Genomic DNA, 18,779 nt, shown 5'->3' with positions numbered 1-18,779 from the left:
TTAAAGCGTGTGTGTGTGTGTGTGTGTGTGTGTGTGTGTGTGTGTGTGTGTGTGCGTGCGTGATTGATTATATATGTGGTTCAGCAATCCGCTCTTAAGTTCCATCTTTGTATTTCCCATGTTAGGTCATAAGCACACCTACTCATCTCAGGTAGGTACACAATGGTGTTAACTCACCTGAATTATCTGTACAGAAAAAACAAACAAACAAACAAAAAACAAAAACAAAACAAACAATTTGTCTGGTCCTTTTCTTCTTGTTTAACTTCTCAAATCTTTTTTTTTTTCTTCTTCTGTTTCCTATGACTCATCCTACCACGCATGAGTTTGTATGGTTTGGTAGGACACAAAAAGAAAATGTTCGGTCGTTAGGTGGCTCTAAATAAAATGTAAATAAATTTTCTTTCTTAAATCTGTATTAGAATATTTTTTTTTTTTTTTAAATAAAAAACAAAATGTGATAGAATTTTTAAATTATATAACATATACCATGGGTAAGCGTGTGTATGTGTGTATTCTGATCATTTACGCATTATCATGTATTATGAGAGTGTAGTTAACTTATATATATGCGTGTGTATGTGCATGAAACTAGTAAACACATACATACACATACACATACACATATATGCGTGTGTTTACTATTTACGGTATTTATTTGCTTCCTTACCAGAGCAAATTAGGCACAAGGCCATTTTTAATGTGGGGTAAAAACCAGCTCCCCTAAAAGTAGGCAAAAAGGGGGCACTCTGGTTACCAAAAATAATAATTGTCCCAGTATAGAGGGTTTCCCCTCCTTTGACTGGTACACGTTATCTTAAGTGCAGCATCTGCAGAAAAGATACTACACTTTGATCCCGGCCTGAACGGACACACACACACACACACACACACACACACACACACACACACACACACACACACACATATAGCCTTGGAAATTATTTAACCTTGAAAACTTTATAAAAACATTTTTATAAAAATTTAATTTCTAGTCCTTTGTTGGAAAATTATTTTTTGATAATCATTTAATCTCCTGCAATCTCTGAAAACACCTGCTTTCTCAAACTAACAATAATCATAGGTTTTCAGGGATCATCAGTTGTTTACCATGAAACACTGTCTCAGGGATTTAAAAACAAAGCAGTATAATAAATCATGTCTCCCCAGCATTGGTAAATAAACACCACCTCCCCTAAATATATATATATATAAGACTATGGATACACACGGTAAGGGTGCCTGCGCATGAAATTTTTGTGTCAATTCCTTGGACATGGATCTAACTTAATAACTTGATTTGAGCCCAAAACAATAAATGTTAAGGAGTCATAATTTGGGTCAAATTTAAAAAAAAATGACCGTTTTTAAAAATTTTATTTGCTCAGCATACACCTTCAAACACCCGGGCAACGCCGGGCACCCATGCTAGTAATATTATATTTATAATATATATATATAATATTATATATATATATATATATATATATATATATATATATATATATATATATATAATATAAAGCTGAACGTGTGTGTGTGTCTGGTCACAAATAGGCTCCTATATGGTTGATTATTTTAAAAAACGGATTACATATCATGATAGAAGATGTATCGAGGATCAGAAATGGGTATGTTTGATCTGGCAGAACGGTGGTTCATAAAGATTGTGGGGTCTGCGTTCGCGCCTAGCCCCCAAAGTATGGAAATAAAGAATGAAAAAAAAAATGTTTACAAGTGTTTTTGATATAGATGTACATAAGAATACTTTGATAAGTATGTTTTAACTTAAATAGGGATGGTATAATAAAATTGTGGCGTCTGCATTCGCGCTTGTACTCCATGGTTTCGATCCTGTACCCGGTTTCGATCCTCCGTAGGGTTGATATCTATCTGCATAAGTATACTTTGATAATTATGTTTCAGTTTGAAGAAATATGGTATAATAAAATTATTGGGTGTTCGTTCGCGCCTGACCTCCATAGAATGTAAATATATCACAAAGTTTAACAAGGTTTTTTAAAAGGGGTGAGGGTCCACAATAACGCCTTAACTTTAATCTTAATTCACGTTAGCTGTTATTTATATTTTTGAGTTGAATCATATTGTGTCGAATAAATTCACCTCATAAATTCACGTTCTTATTAAAGTGAAAGCCAAAAAAAAGAAGTCGGAACTTTACACAATTCTCGACACAAATTTTGCATAACTCTGTTTTTTTCCTTCTCCACTGGCACATGGCCCTCTTTCGAAAATAGATAAATAATAAAAAATAAGAAGGTACTAGTTATTGTGTCAAAAAAAGGAAAAAATCCTGCTCACGTGATTACGTGTCTTTTTAAAAACATTTACATAACCTTTTTATTTTTATTTATATATCTGTTTAAGCTTTTTTTTGTCAGTGTACTAGAAGGAATGCAGTTGATTACAACCCTTTCTGCATGTTCTTTACATTACAATAGTACAACCCTGAATCCGACGGTGCAATACTACACCGTTCAATACTGTAAAACTGAAATGAAGCTCTTCTGCTTGAAAAGGGCAGCATTTTCTTCTTATTCATATTTATATCGATTCTTTGCTTTAAAAAACTAAAGTAATTACGTGTTTACTTTTTTAATATCCCATTTTGCTGTTTCGGATTATTTTACTAAAGTAAGTAAAGCTTCATTATTTTTCAAAACTGTTTTTGTTTCTTTGTTTTTCGATATTTCGTTATGTCTCAGTTTGACCTCCAAGGGCTGTGTCAGTTTTCTTTTCGTGCTGGAACGACATATTTCAGTACTAGTTTGAGGGTGTTCCAGTTCAAATGCGTCATACTATAGGTTCAATGTCTCTTCTGGCAGAGTTACGCTTAATTCTTTCAAAGTGCGTATGCATATCTGATTCAAGTGTTTCTGATGCATGGAATGTGGTATTTTTACCATGTAGACCACACAGTCGATCCTGTTCTTGATTCTTCCGTGCTCCCATAAAGTATTATTATCTTTGTGCATCTTGAAGAATATTGTTCTCCCGGCACATAATTCTTCCTGGGAACAGTTGTGTTTGCGGGGTTTACCTGTTTTAGCAAAAGTTTGTCAAAGACTGGCCATATTTTTTCATGAACATCACTTCTGCCAGAGACATCTGGGATGGTGTATTTTCGTTAAGTGAAGAAAATGCTTTTTTGGATGAAGAGTCCTTTGCCTTCTTCAAAGCTCCCTTCAAGGTGTCCACAAATCTTTCGGCCTGTCTGTTTGATTTGGAGTGGTAAATTGGAGTTGTGATATGGTCAACTTGGAAGTCCTCCATGAACTCTTTAAAGTCCCCGGATGTAAATTGAGTGCCGTTATCTGACACTAAGCAATCGACCACTCCAAACCGTGTGAACAACTCATGAAGGCTTTTTAATGTGAAGTTTGTAGTTGGGCTTTTGCACCTAAAGTCTTCAGACCCTTTAGAGAAGCTATCCACTACTATGAGGTAGTATTGTCCATCAAGTGGTCCCGCATAATCCACGTGTATCTGTGACCATACATAGTCGTCAGCTGTGGGCCATGGACTAAATTGGATTGGTGGCGTTTTAGCAGCTAGCGCACATCCTCTGAATGCTTTCACCATTTCTTCAATATAATATTTGATCGCATGTTGAGAAAACCTTTCTTATGTATTCATCAGTCTGCAGTTATTTCTCTTATAAAATCGTCGCTTTTGGCTTCTTTCCTTATATCATCCAGAATTTCTTTCACAGTGTTGCATAGGATCGAACTATAATCTCTCTCTGATTATAGTGATGTGATCACCGAGTTTTCAAGTGGTTCACCATTTTTTGGTATTAACCGGGATAGCCCGTCTGTATGTCCTAACTTCTTTGATGGAAGGAACTCCATATCAAAGTCAATTTAGTAAGATTGTCCTCCATGTTCCGTATGTGTAGGCAACTCTTCCTTCGAGCCAAAGATAGAGATCAGCAGCTTGTGGTCACTTTGAAATTTGAAATATCGTCCATGGAGCAATCTGTGAAATCTTGTTTCCATGAAAATGATGCTTAAGGATTCTTTCTCTATCTGGGAATAATTCCTTTTTGCAGGTAGTAGGGTTCTCGACGCATATGCTATTGGTTTCATAGAACCGTCGGGCATTTTATGCAGGATACACATGTTAATTCCATGTGTGCTTGCGTCACTTGCAACGATAATATCTAAATCTGTGTTGTAATGGGTCAGGAATAGTTCTAATGTGAGCACCTCTTTTAGCTTTTCGAATGCCATAGTGCATTTCATTGTCCAGTTCCAAACCTTGTCCTTCCTCAGTAGTTCATTTAAAGGTGCGGCCAATATGTGCATATTAGAAATGAAGGCTTGATAGTAATTAACTAAGCCTTAAAAACTTTGCAGTGTTGTAATGTTGTGTGGCTCAGGCATATTTTTTATTGCTATGCACCTTTCTGGATCTACCATTCTTAGCTATTATCTGGGGTTTTCAATGTGTTTTTTAGACACAAATAAAAAGATTTGTTGTTTTTTTTTGCTTATTTGAAACTAGCCTGGGTGCCCGGTGTTGTCCAGGTGTTTGGAGATGTGTGTTAAGAAGAAAAAAAAAAGTGGTAGTAGGCAGGTAGGCTCAAACCCGTACTGTGAAGGAGGAAAAGAACGTTGCATCCATTGCCAAACCGAAGGTTTAAATTAAGGCTAGTCAATCGAAAAGAGGGGATGACTTTCGAAAATATCGGTAAAAAAGCAACCCCCAGCCCCGTAGAAAAGTGCCCAGTTCAGGATGAAGGAATTAATGTTTTTAGCCAATTTTTTGATATTTGTCGGCCGAAGGTATTTCATTTGGTCGAGGAAAAATTCACATTAGGTGTCTTTAAGTGTGAAACCATTCTCGTTTATCTTTTTGAAAAATGTGTTTTCTATGTTGCTCTATAGATTCACTTTTCATTAGAATATCGTACAGGTATCCGATGGAAAAATCAAAGCCGTGAAACATCGTGTCGATTATCTGTTTAAAGATAGCTGGTGCGACTTTGATCCAGAAAGCTAACCTATTGAACTTAAATAGTCCCTTGTGAGTGGTAATGCACAAAGGTTTTGAGCTTTTTTCCTCAACAGGAATCTGGAGTTACGCTTCGCTCAGATCTACTTTTGAGAATATTTTCCCTCCATTTAGTTTCATAAAAACTTCCTCGTGGTAACGAGTAATGATGATCCTTAAGTGCAGCATTCAATCTGGTCGAGAAATCTGCACAAACTCTCGTACCCTTCGATTTTTTCTTTGCATACACGCTGGAGGCAGCCAACTCACTGTAGTCGACTGGGATCAAAGTTCCTGCTTTGATGAATCTGTCCAGTTCTACATCAATCTTTTGTATAGAGGCAAACGGTATGCTGCATTTTTTTTTGAAAATTAGGGTGGAATTGTCTTGTAACCTTTTCACCCCCATTTTTCTACAGCAGCCTATTTTGTCTGAAAAACATGGGCGAACAACTCATTCAGGTTTTTCTTTAGTTTTTCAGCTTTGGCTGTAAGGTTGTCCACATTTTGACAAAAATCGCTAATGGGCGAGTCCCAGATTTCAAACTTTTGAATCCAATCTATCCCAAAATGTTATTAGTGTTTTTTAATACAAACATCTTGAGATTTAGTGTTTTTCCCTTCAATGTTATGTTAGTGGTAACCTCACCTTCAAATCTTATTCGTTCTTCAGTTATTGAACGAGCAACTTTCTTGGTTCTCATCATCTTAGGTTTTCCGATTTTGCACCAAGTATAATGGTTTATGATAGACAAATCCGAACCAATGTCAAGTTGAAATCTAACATTTTTGTGTCCAATTTTTACCGTCACATACTTTTGTACATTTTCGTCCTTTGCTCGAGTCCTCGTTGTTTTATGTAGCTCCTTCGGGGTCATTTTGCTCTGCAATGTGAGGCTTTGTGTCCACTGCATCTGCACCGATCACATTTCTGGGACTCGTGTGGACAATCCTTCTGCCAGTGAGTTCTCCACATCCTTGGCATGGATAACGAGGTTACTCGGGATTCTTTTGGGATTTTTTCTGGGGGGTTATGTTTGGCTTTCACTTGACTGTTTAGAGAGTAAGATTTTTTGTTACTTCGTATCTTTCTAATGTGTGCTACTCCTGCTTCTTCTATATTTTTGGAATCTTGCTTCTCTGAGATGATTCTTTGGCATTCCTCAGCCAAATTTTGAAGGGTTATATTTGGTTCCTTTTCCAATCTGTTTAGTGCCCTGCATCTGAGTTCAGCATCCTTAGTTGACACTAAGCCTTGAATGAAAATCAGGACCATAAAGTTTTCAGCCATCAATGAGGATAGTTTGAAGTCGTCACAGTGTCTATGACTGAAGCAAATGTGGCGTAATCTTGGCTTTCTTTGCATGTCAGGTTGATGCATCTCCATCTTTTATGGAATATGCTGATTCATAATTGATTTTTGGACAGTATAATTCCATCAAAGATTTCACGTCGAAGGACAATTCGCTCATCTGTTTAGGGATGATGTAGTTCATGAAGTTATGTTCTCTAAATTTTTGTAATAAAAGATGAACTTTCATCCGCTTGCTCCATGACATACAATCAATCTTGAATACATCACTAAATCTGCGAAAATAGGCTTTAAAATCCACTCCGCTTCAGGACGATGTGAAATATTTCTAATGCTAACCAGATCGCGGTTTGGGAAAAAATATTCTGACTCGTTGTTGTCTTTCTTTGCTATTACTTTAGTTTGTAATTCCAATTGTTTCTTTGCCCTTGTCTGCATTTTCAATATTTTTTCACTGAATTGCATTCTTTTCTCTTCTCTTTCTCTTCTTTCTTTGTTTCTGTAATCCCAAAGTCTGAATCTGCTGTAAGTTGCCTTGAAAGCTCTTCCATTTTGAAAAATAGACTCACAAGACAAATGTGGGTCTAAAAAATGATAAACAGAAAAAGCGCGACTTTACGGAAAAGGTATGCCAAATTAATATTCACACACAAAAAAAAGTCACGTACATGTGGTTTTAAGAGAAAAAAATGTTCAATTTTCCACAGAACAAAAGACAATTGAGAATTTATTTTAACTCTCTCTTGAAAAAAATTTGAAGAATTTGGAATAATAAAACGAATTGAAATCTTTTTTCATAGCAAAAATCCAGTCGAGTATTCACGTTGTTGTCCTGAATTCTCATAATGGAGTGAATGCGGTTTCGATCCTTTGTAGAGTTGATATATGTTTTTTTCTCTTTTCTTGTTGTTTGAAGAAATTTATTATCAACTTCTTCTTAATCAATTAGACGTTACTACTAAACTCTGAAACATCAAGGAAGAAAACAAACAAAAAAGAAAAATATGAGAAATAGAATTTATTAAATATAATGGCAAAAGGAAAAGTTTGTGACCTCTATGGGCTGCCAAAAATGTCCATCTGACTGACAAGTATTCTTGTAGTAGTAACCGAAAGGGGAGAGAGTGAAGGGAAAGAGAAGGAAAGAGAGATAGAGAAGGTGGAAGAGAGAAAGAAAGAAAGAAGGGGGGTGCACTTACTGGAAGCTTCTGGGAGCCCTTTTCCGAATGGAACATTTAGAACGTTCGTTTTGTTTGGGTTTTTTACTTTCAGAGTTCGTGTTATTTAAAGGTTCTTTTTATCAGTCCTTTTCCTGGAAACTCGTTTCCGTAGTCCTTTTTGCAAGGGTTAAAATTCCATGGAGGCAGAATATTTTAGAGTTTTTTTTTTTTTTTTTTTTTTAAATAAGCGTCACCACTTATCAAGGCCGATAGGCCACTCAAGAATAAGGGTTAAAGAGTGTAGAGTAGTCAAAAGGACAATATAGTAATCGATAGTAATGGAAGTTCGGTAAATTTGTTAACTTAAGTGGAACGGCTCATAGAAACTTTCCAGCGGTGAATTTTCTTCTTAAACTTCAATTATCCTTTTCTCGATAATTGAATTCAGTTTTCAAGTGTCTTAGAAAACTTTGAGGCGAATTTTCTTCTCTTGGTTCTTTTCAACAATTTTAATGTCTTGTTAGGACAGAGTTGTACTTCGCCTAAGTTATTTTCCAGGCTTGGTTCTTTTCAACAATTTTAATGTCTTGTTAGGACAGAGTTGTACTTCGCCTTAGTAAATTTTCAGGCGTCCCTTTTTATCTGAGACCTTAAAGGAATGCATTCGATACTTGTTGTCTCGACAACGCCCTTTCCACAACTGCCGAATTAATTCAAAAATGTCACACACGTGCTTCAATTTAGCACGAAAACGTCTCATCCAATCAACGGGCATAAGGGAGTCAGGTGACATAAAAAAAGGGGAAGCTAGGGAAGGGGGCAGGAAGGGAGTTAATAAGGAAGGAAGGAAGAACAGAAACAGCAGAAAAAAGGAAAGAAAAAAGGAAAGAAAGATGGTGGAAGATAATTTCCACATGTTTTACCAAGAAAACGAAACTCATGCAGACTATCGACAGAGAAATAGTTAGGTCACAGTAATAATTTTTTTTCAAATATATACAGTAAAACGAAAATGGCTTCTTGCAGAGAGGAAAAATTAAGATATTTGCACAAGCAAAAGTCGGCCAGACCACAAGAAAAAGCTAGTTTCTTTTTTTTATATTCCTTTTTTTTTTGTTTGTGTGTTTAAAACCAAAAATGTTCGCTTTCAACGAACAGTTAAAAAATAAATGCTTTTGGATAAAGAAAAAAATTCTAGGGCAATAAAAATGTCTTATTTTAAGTTTGAAAACTTTGCATGACTTGAACAAACCAAAAGTTACAAATAAATTAAGTCAATTCTTTAGCAATTGACAGCGTTGTAGATTTTTTTTTTACTTATTTGAGAGATAAACTTTTCCGAGGTGAGGTCGTTTGTCATCATTGAAAAAACTTTGTGGAGCCAGTCTTTACTTTTGCAAAGAAGGTAGAAAATATGAGTTTTTTGAACAGAAGTTGGTCTTTTATCCAATGGAGATCCTTGTGGGTCCTTTTTTGAATCCATATGTTGCCAATGTCGTGGTCCTGTTTAGAGTGTCACAGTATTAAGATGAAAGAGTCCTAGCGGCTAGACTACATGTGTGCTCTCTGTTCGAAGGCAGAAATGTCTGGCTTACATAGTGCCAGATGAATCTATACTATCCTGGATATAGGGGTGTTAACTACCTCAGAACAATGTCAGAATGGCCCCAAACATATATAATTTACCAAGCAAACACAGGGTGTGTCACGGGAAACGGATGTTTTTTGATTCACCATTTTTCACGTAAGTGTCAGAAGCAAACACACGGTGTCCCCGACTCCACGGTAGCATGAGGGCAATGAACTAAAAAAAAAAAAAAATGACAATTCAAAATCAATAACTAACTAAAACAAAATTTAATATAAAAGATAAATAACAACAAACTAAACAGCATCTTAATCTTAAAGTTTAAAGTCTACCTTCCTCACTACTTATCCCTTACTCAAGGAGAGCAAGTAGCGTTCTATAACCATTCGTTTCCCGTGACTCACCCTGTATAACAATGATTATTATTGCGAGAAATATCTTCAACAATCTAATTTCACACAAAAAAAAATAACACTTTCTTAATATTACTTGAAATTAGCTGACGATAAGCTAACACCAATTATCAAATGCGATATTTTAAAGAAAACCAATTATTATCGTTTTAAATTTTATTTGAGTTTTTACAATGCTTCCACCTTCCGATGTTTAGAATGACTTTCTAAAAATCTCGATTTGGAGTTATCTCCCGTGTTCCTTCAGACTGTCTTCAAGATGGCGTCGCGAAATCGTAGTTTAGCTATAAAATTTCATTTTATTATCTATCTATGTATCTATAAAAGTGAAAATGTCTGTGTATGTGTGTCTGTCTGTGAGTGTACATTTCCCTACCAAATAACTTTGTCAATTTTCGGTCTACAGACTCGAGATTTGACATAAAGGGTATTGAGATTTCGGAAAATCTTTGTAATCGGGTTTCGACCAGAAATTTGTCGATTTAACCTTTGAGAACTCTACCAAAATCCTCCACCAATTTTGGGTCTAAACACTTGAAATTTTAGATATAGGTTACTTGGACATGGATCTAACTTTATAATTTGGTTTGAGCCCAAAACAATAAATGTTAAGGGGTCATAATTAGGGTCAAAGTTTAAAAAAAATGACCTCTGCGGACTTTATCAAATTACTCAGCCAATTTTTAAAATTTTACATAAAGTGTATTCAGACATAGGGTAAGCTTTTTGATCGTTTATTTTCTGAAAATTTGGCTTCCAAGGGGTCAAAGTACAAAAGATTTTACCCTTGCGGTCTCTAGCAAACTATTCAGCCACTTTTGGGAGTGAACATTTGAAATTTTACGTAAAGGGTATTTAGACATGCAGCAAGCTTTTTAATCAGTTTTTAGGCGGAAACTTGGCTGCCAAGAGGTCAAAATTGAAAAAGTTGACCTACCAACCTCCTCTGCCAAGTTTGTGTCGAAACACTTTAAATTTTAGATTTAGGTTACCTGGACATTAGGCAAACTTTTTAATATATATATATACATATGCACATACAGTTATGAACAGTACATAGGGCCTGATCACAGCCGGGTTGAACTGCTAGTTTAAAAATAAAACTATCTGATCAATTTATATGATCCTCGGTGTACGGTATTTATTTTTTTTCGTTATACAGATTTTTCTTTATTTTTGCTTTTTCATAAAAAGGGAAGTTTCTGTACGAGCACCGTAATTTTTTTTTTATATAATTTGCAAAAAAGTTCAAATCTAGATTTATTTTGTTTCGATCTAGCAGGTTTTGTAAATCTCAGTCGGTAACATTGTGTGGGTGAGATTATGTCAACTAGCTGGCTATATAGCTTTATTTTTATTTCATAGGTCAGTTGTGGGCAGTGTCGTTGCTCGTTGCGTGGGACTAGTGAACCCAACACTCACCATTCCTCCCTCTTCCCCAGTTTCATTATCTACATTTTTTTTTTTTTTTTGGCCAGGATAGTCTCACTAGATTCAGTGCTACTTACAATAAATTATACCCCAATTTGTTTGCTCTTTTTTCACTGTTATTTCAACAGGAAGGGCATAGCATTTGTTACGTGTTAATTGTAGGTGAGGATGGTCAAATCAAAACCGATTGGTTAATCGCTTTTTTTTTTAATTCCTAAACGAGGTAATGCTTGATGTGCTCGCTAATTGTTATAATCAAATAATTATGATAGTGTGTCATGTGCCGGATTCATTTTATTTTATACAGTTTTGTTAGTTGCGAAAGAGACATAAAGAATATCACTGGATCCAAATGGGGACCGGTGGTGGTGGTGGTGGTGGTGATGGTGGTGGTTAGGTGGAGGTTAATCAGTTTTTCTAGCTATAAACGAAATCCATAACCAAAACTATTAGTTATATTTTAATATAATTACACATTCATCATATAAATGTTCTCTTTCTCTATCTCTCACACACACCCGCACAGAGAGAGAGAGAGAGAGAGAGAGAGAGAGAGAGAGAGAGAGAGAGAGAGAGTACACACACACGCATATATATATATATATATATATATATATATATAAAGCTGAATGTGTGTGTGTGTGTGTGTATGTGTGTGTTTGGTCACGAATAGGTTCCTATATGGTTGACTATTTTAAAAAACTGATTACATATAATGATAAATGTATCGAGAATCAGGAATGGGTATGTTTGATCTGGCAGAACGGTGGTTCATAAAGATTGTGGGGTCTGCGTTCGCGCCTGGCTCCCACAGTATGGAAATAAAAAATGAAAAAAAAAAAAAAAAACGTTTACAAGTGTTTTTGATATAGATGTACATAAAAATACTTTGATAAGTATGTTTTAACTTAAATAGGGATGATATAATAAAGTTGTGGGGTCTGCGTTCGCGCTTGGCCTCCATAGAATGGAAATATGTCACAAAGTTTAACAAGGTTTTTTAAGATAGATCCACAGAATATTGTGATAAGTGTTTCAGTGTGAACAAGTATGGTATAATAAATTATGGAATTTATCTATTTTATTTTTACTTTCATCATATTTTGCTTTGGTTTTGATACCCTCAAATTCAACCCAAATTTACAACCTTTCCTTTTTATAACCTATCATACTTTCATAAATCAGAGTTCATTTTCTGTAGGCTGTTTTTGAACCCAGTCAACGACGGGTACTTTTGCTGGTATATATATATATATATATATATATATATATATATATATATAAAGAGAGAGAGTACATACGCATATATATATATATATATATATATATATATATATATATATATAGAAAGAGAGAGAGCGAGAGTATACACACGCAGAGAGAGAGAGAGAGAGAGAGAGAGAGAGAGAGAGAGAGAGAGAGAGTAATGAATGCTTATATATATTATCATATTTTTTTATATAATTACAGCGTATACAGATTCATCATATAAGTCCTCTCTTTCTTTCTTTCTTTCTTTCTCTCTCTCTCACACACAGATATATATATATATATATATATATATATATATATATATATAGAGAGAGAGAGAGAGAGTACACACACTGATATATATTTAGAGAGCGCACACACACACACACACACACACACACACACACACACACACACACACACACACACATACAGAGAGAGTACGAATGCCTACTAAACATGGCCTTTAAGTGTTTCCGGTCTCTCTGTACAGAGGATTGTCAGGACAACCTGACATAAAGATACCTTACCCTGCAAGTAAACCCCGATCAAATATTAAAAATAACATAATAGTCAAAACTGAAATAGATCCCTTCCGAATGGCTACACAGCGGTTCATGGAGCACCTTTTCATACTAATACTACTTAAAGTAAAATCACTAAAGTGGATACTCTACCATATCAGATAAAGTCTAGTCCTGGACTCTGCTAAGACTAAACTAAGATCGCAATAAAGATATACAAGGGGCATTCCTAAAGTAAAAAGTCCTATTTTTTATTACGCCTGAATGGATCAGCGGAGATTGTAAATTGCATTGTTATGATGACTGAACTTATGCATTCATCACCTGAAAGTTTCATCTCATCTCTCTGTTGCAGGTATTGACGGCATGAGACTCTAAGAAAACAACTCCTGTCATGGACGTACATCAGAAGCAGAGGTGCGTTATTGAATTCCTGGCAAAATTGCATTGAGAATGTTGGTGACTATGTAGAAAAATAAATTCCGAAGCTTAAAAGGTCGATCATTTTAATGGTACCGCTCTCTTTAACGTTACCTCCAACTTTCTTTAAAAAATAGGAGGCTTTACTTTTGAAATGGCCCTCATATGTTTAATTTTAATGTGTCATGATTTGAATATATCCACGGATCTGAATCCCCTATATATCAAGTTTCAAATCTGTAAACCAAAACTTGACAGAGTAGTTCGGTAGAGACACATAGACATACTGACAGACAAAGTCCCTTTATATACATACACATGTATATGTGCTCAAGCATATATATATATATATATATATATATATATATATATATATATATATATATATATATATATATATTAGTGACCTGGCAAAGCCACAGAGGAAACAACCAAGCAAAATAAAAACTAAGCAAAATTCATCCCAAAGCAGCAAAACTGAAGCTAGCCTTCCAGGACACTATATATGCAAATATTGGCAAATTTGGGCATATTTTATTGGTTTGAAGACATAGGTTCTTTTTTACCAATTGTCATAAAATAATAGGGTTAGTTATAAGATCTTCAAGAAGCCTGCAAATTTTCATGCAGTTACGTCTCATAGAACCAAAGATATGAGCATTTTAATATTCAATTTGGCTGGGAGTACAGATATATCCACCCCCCACACACACTCACACACACACACACACACATATATATATATATAGGTAGATAGATAGATAGATAGATAGACCACCTTTTTTTGGCAATTTTATAAGTTCCAAATCTCAGCGACTATTGATGAGAATTTAACGAATGAAGGCTCGTTGGAAAGGTAATGACCTGACTTGTGTAGTGGACTATGTGGCATTTGCCCTTAATGTCGTTTGTTTTCCTAGGTTTGCATATGAATTACAAAATATCTGATATTTTCTTCAAACCTTTGGCTTTGGTTTTCATGCGTAAAGTACATTTCACAGTGTATAAGGATTATTTGCTACTGGAGATATTCATAATTGTACCTTATTTCCAAAAGAGGAGAGATATAACATATGAGACATATTTGAAATCAAGTCTCCCCTTGCTGTTATTTCAGATCATTTGAAACCATAGTAGCAAGTTTTAGTTTCCCCTCCAACAAGGTCAGAGGTTATATATATATATATATATATATATATATATATATATATATATATATATATATATATATATATATATATAAACTACTTCATTTACTCACATAAAATTAATATACGAAAGTATAGATTTATGCGTAAACTTTAAGTATTTATTTCAAAAGTGCTCAATACGTAGGTAGAGCTAGTTAGTAATTTATAAAATATATATAGCGATTAAGATACACTGAATATTCGGCGTTTTCATCCACTCTAGAATTCGTCACGCTTATGACGAATCCTAGAGTGGATGAAACGCCGAATATTCAGTGTAGCTTAATCACCGTATATATTTTATAAATTACTATATATATATATATATATATATATATATATATATATATATATATATGATGGAAGTAATGGAAATAGTATTTTTTTTCTCTCTCTATATATAGTTATTATATATATATAATTATTATATATATATATATAGTTATTATATATATATATATAGTTATTATATATATAGTTATTATATATATATATAGTTATTATATATATATATATTTATTATATATATATATAGTTATATATATATAGTTATTATATATATATATATATATATATATATATATATATATAGTCAACTTTGTGAGTACGTTTCTTAAAATGTATTGAATCTATTGAGAGCGTGATTAGGAAGTACTCTTATTTAATTTTTTTTAATACTGTATTCGTTCGTTGATACGACATTTTCAATATAAGAACCAGCTTTTTTTGTTTTTTGTTTTGTTTTGTTTTTTGTATTATATTTTGTTACTTGGCGTTCTTTGTTTTTGTATTAAATGCCTTGCAACTTTTTGTAAATAAAATCTCTTCCTCATTTTAAAACAAGACCTTTCTATTTCATTCTTTACCCCCTTTTTTATTTCATGTTTTTATTTTTTTCTGCAGGCTAGTTATTTTTGCATCGAATTTACCTGAAAGCGGATAAATTTCCGACAATAGCAAAAAACTGTATACACAGACTAAACTTTACTTTCAATACATAGGCTTGTCTTATACTTTTTCAGCTTAACAAAGGCTTTGCTGGCCATTTTTATCCTTAGCAGTATTTTAGATAAGGTGTTGCCAAGATGTGCACAGGAGTCAACTACACTTAATCTGATCCTCTTGATGTACCTATTTACTATGCCTCCCCACAGGACAGAGTTAGACACCAGGGTCGTTTTTTTAACGTGGAGAAAAGGTACAAAGATAAAAATTCTCAGTCGTGAAGGATTTCTCCTCCACCGAAAGAGAACAAGACATAGAAGTGCAGCATCTGAAGAACAGATACTACACTTTGATCTTGTCCCGATCGACATACTGAAATCCTGATGGAGTTTGTATTATTTGAATTATTCAGACTGTTTCTCTCATCTTGAGTGTTATTCTTACAACGTTTCTGTCGATATAACCTCCAACCTTCTTCGGGTATCCCCATGATTCCTTTCAGTCTTGAAAGACAAAGGATACCCCTTAGGGGCAGTAGCACGTGTAACTGTGAGCCAAGGGTTGCGCAATCATCAACCACACCTCTCCTGAATCGGCACTGTTTGAGTCCAGTGACTAGAAACAATGCCAAGATAAGCGGAGAGTACATACAGTTTGAGGCCAGTGACTAGAAACAATGCCAAGATAAGCGGAGACCACATACAACACCTGAAAGTCCCAAATGGTCACCCATTTAGTACTGACCAAGTTCAACGTTGCTTAACTTCGGTGATCCAGCGGGAACCAGTGAGTCAACGTGATTATGCCGTATTATCTTCGGGTGTATCGTGTTGAACTTGGAAGTCTTTCTGTTGAATGCAGGAATCTTTACAGAATTTCAAACGGAACCTGTTATTTAATCCACAGAGGTAGCATGTTCTCGTTTCATCAGCCATGATCAAGCATAAGTCCTAAGTAATTCATAATAGTACTCTTAGTATTGCTCACATTGTAAGAATTCCTGATAAACGCTCGTTGAAAGAGACACCAAAGACATTCGATAGATAAGCATTAAATTTTTCTTGTGAATACGTTTTTTTCTTGTGAATTTGTAATCATTTTCAGTTTAACTCTCGGCTCAGTGAGATTTAGTCATTTTGGCCCCGGGTGAAAGATGCATGCATTTATGGAACCGGAACATGTTTTGTAGAAAAAAAAAATCATTCCAATTTCTGATCTTTTACTGAATTTTAAGACCACCCTGCGAAGACGTTTAACAAATCGGTTTACCTTTTTTACTTTCAGGATTATTGGACACTAAGATTTTGGTTCTTAGGCCGAGCTGATGGCGTCACAAAGAAACGGGCCTTTACTGATTATTTTCAAGAACTCATGAATCCTGAAGATTTTCCAAAAAGTACGTATAAAAATTCCATCTAAATTTAGATGCAGATTAAACAACTTAAACACAAGTTTAAATATAAATCTTCGTCCAGTTTCAGTTTTGAATGAGATGAAAAACCATTTTCAGTTGACCTTGTTCATTATGACATATATTCATACCATTTGAGGATACGTCCTCGACAGTCTGACAGTTTTAGTCATTTTTGAGTTTGGAAGGACCATTTTTGAATTTATAAGGACCTTGCATCTGTCAGGCTGAGGTGTAGTTTTGGGTAATCCTAGGTGGTCCATCCTCCGAGGTCGTTGTCTCCCATCTTTCAGGTGGAGTAAATGCCTTGCTTACTGTCTGAGGTGCTCCTGTAAGGAAATGCCCAAGGGGCTGCTCAGGCAATTTTTCAAAGGCCATAGTGCCTCTGGCTTCATTTTCCCCACCTTCCGGTCTTGTGTCACACGTTCCTGTGATTGGAAGAAAGTCAATACCTACTTTGCTTCATCCCATGTTGTCTTAGCTCTCTCTCTCTTTTAATTTTCTATTTTTCTCTCTTTTCTCTTTCTTTCTCTCTCCAGCTCTCTTTCTCATTTTCTTTTTGCCTCTCTTTTTTTACAATTTTAATTCATCCCAAACTAGGCACATTGCTACTGAGATGTAAAGGGCTATTGTGGATTAGGGATGATGCCTACATGAATGCTCTAAGGAGGGAGTTAACCAGCTCGATGCCTGTTCACATTACATTTAAATTTCTGCATGTCGATAGTCAGGAAAACAGGGAACAGGGAGGGAATTCCAAGGGCTAGCAGTTTGAGAAATAGACTGTTAGAAGGAGAATGCCTTCCGCAGTTCTTTGGCTTTCTTTTTCTTTTTCTCTCTTTTTCTCATTTGTTCTTTCTCTGCCTGTTTCTCGTTTTCCCTCTCTTTTCTCTTCTCTCTGTCTCTCTTTCTCTTTGTCTGTCTGTCTATCTGTCTGTCTGTCTGTCTCTCTCTCTCTCTCTCTCTCTCTTGGGTGTAACACAAAATTGCATTTGGTGGCAAGGATCAAATTTGAACCCTTAAAGGAATGTGAGATCACCCATTTGTCAGGCTCCCGTTCATTGTGTTTCCGAATTTTTGAGATAAGGCCTAATAATTTGTATATTATTTGGATTATTAAGACTACTGTTTTTTTTTTTGGTTATTTTTACAATATTTCGGTCAATGTAATCTTCAACGTTCTTCAGGTGTATCTTGTTGAAATCGAGATTTTTTTTTGTCAAACTCAGAATCTCTAACTGAACCTTTTCTGTAATTCTCGGGGGTAGCCATTGTATTTTTAGTATCGCCTGTAGTGAGGATTGAACCTTCAATCTCTAGAAGAGTATCACTGAGAATTGAATTTTACAATTTAATTTTAATTATGCCATAGGTTCTTGTAGACTTCAGAGTTCAATAACTGAAGAACGTCGAAGGTTACATCGACCGAAACGTTGTGCGAATAACACTCAAGATGAGAACAGTATTTCAAAGAATCCAAATTATACAAATCTTATATGCAGGTTAATATAGGTTTAATAAAATCAATCATGTATGGCATGAAACTACATCCGGGGGTATAAATAGACACTCCCGTCATGAATTTACCAGCAGCAGAAGCGATAATTAATAATAATGATGATGATGATGATGATGATGATGATGATCATAGACGATTATTATTATTATTATTATTATTACTATTATTATTATTATTATTATTACATCCGTTTTATATGGTGGCATTCTCACAGGCTAAGCTTTCACTGACACACATCATCACATTGCATACACATGCCTGACATACTCATAGAGATATTAAGAAATATTAGAAAGTGATTGAATAAACACAGAGTGAAATGCTGGTGAGAGAAATACATAGACAGCAGAGAGAGAGAGAGAGAGAGAGAGAGAGAGAGAGAGAGAGAGAGAGAGAGAGACAGAGACAGAGACAGAGAGAGAGAGATGTGTGACATTTTCAATTAATTAAAAATTATGGCTAATTAGAACAATTCAAGCAGAATCTTTTTTTCAAACATAACTCAATCCCAGAACTAAAGTATAATTCAGCATGTGTTCTATGTAGTTAAAGAACATAGGGATAAAGACCCTAGGGAAACCAACATTTCGTATATTAAT

At 34.9% G+C, this 18,779-nt stretch overlaps 1 protein-coding gene across 4 annotated transcripts in view; it reads left to right on the top strand.

Annotated features, from left to right (window-relative positions):
• Positions 1-18,779, top strand: part of LOC145242593 (uncharacterized) — a 237,560-nt gene that overhangs the window by 126,194 nt on the left and 92,587 nt on the right. For all 4 annotated transcript variants that reach the window (XM_080105699.1, XM_080105701.1, XM_080105700.1 and 1 more), the window contains exon 4: positions 16,535-16,646. In XM_080105699.1, coding sequence (XP_079961825.1) covers positions 16,535-16,646 — 112 coding nt within the window. The remainder of the gene's footprint in view (positions 1-16,534; positions 16,647-18,779) is intronic.

Source organism: Euprymna scolopes, chromosome 21, assembly GCF_053919585.1.
Source record: "Euprymna scolopes isolate OS-2025 chromosome 21, ASM5391958v1, whole genome shotgun sequence".
Lineage (NCBI taxonomy): Eukaryota > Metazoa > Mollusca > Cephalopoda > Sepiida > Sepiolidae > Euprymna > Euprymna scolopes.
Note: the sequence above shows the minus strand (reverse complement) of the source record. Positions and strands in the feature narration are given on the sequence as shown.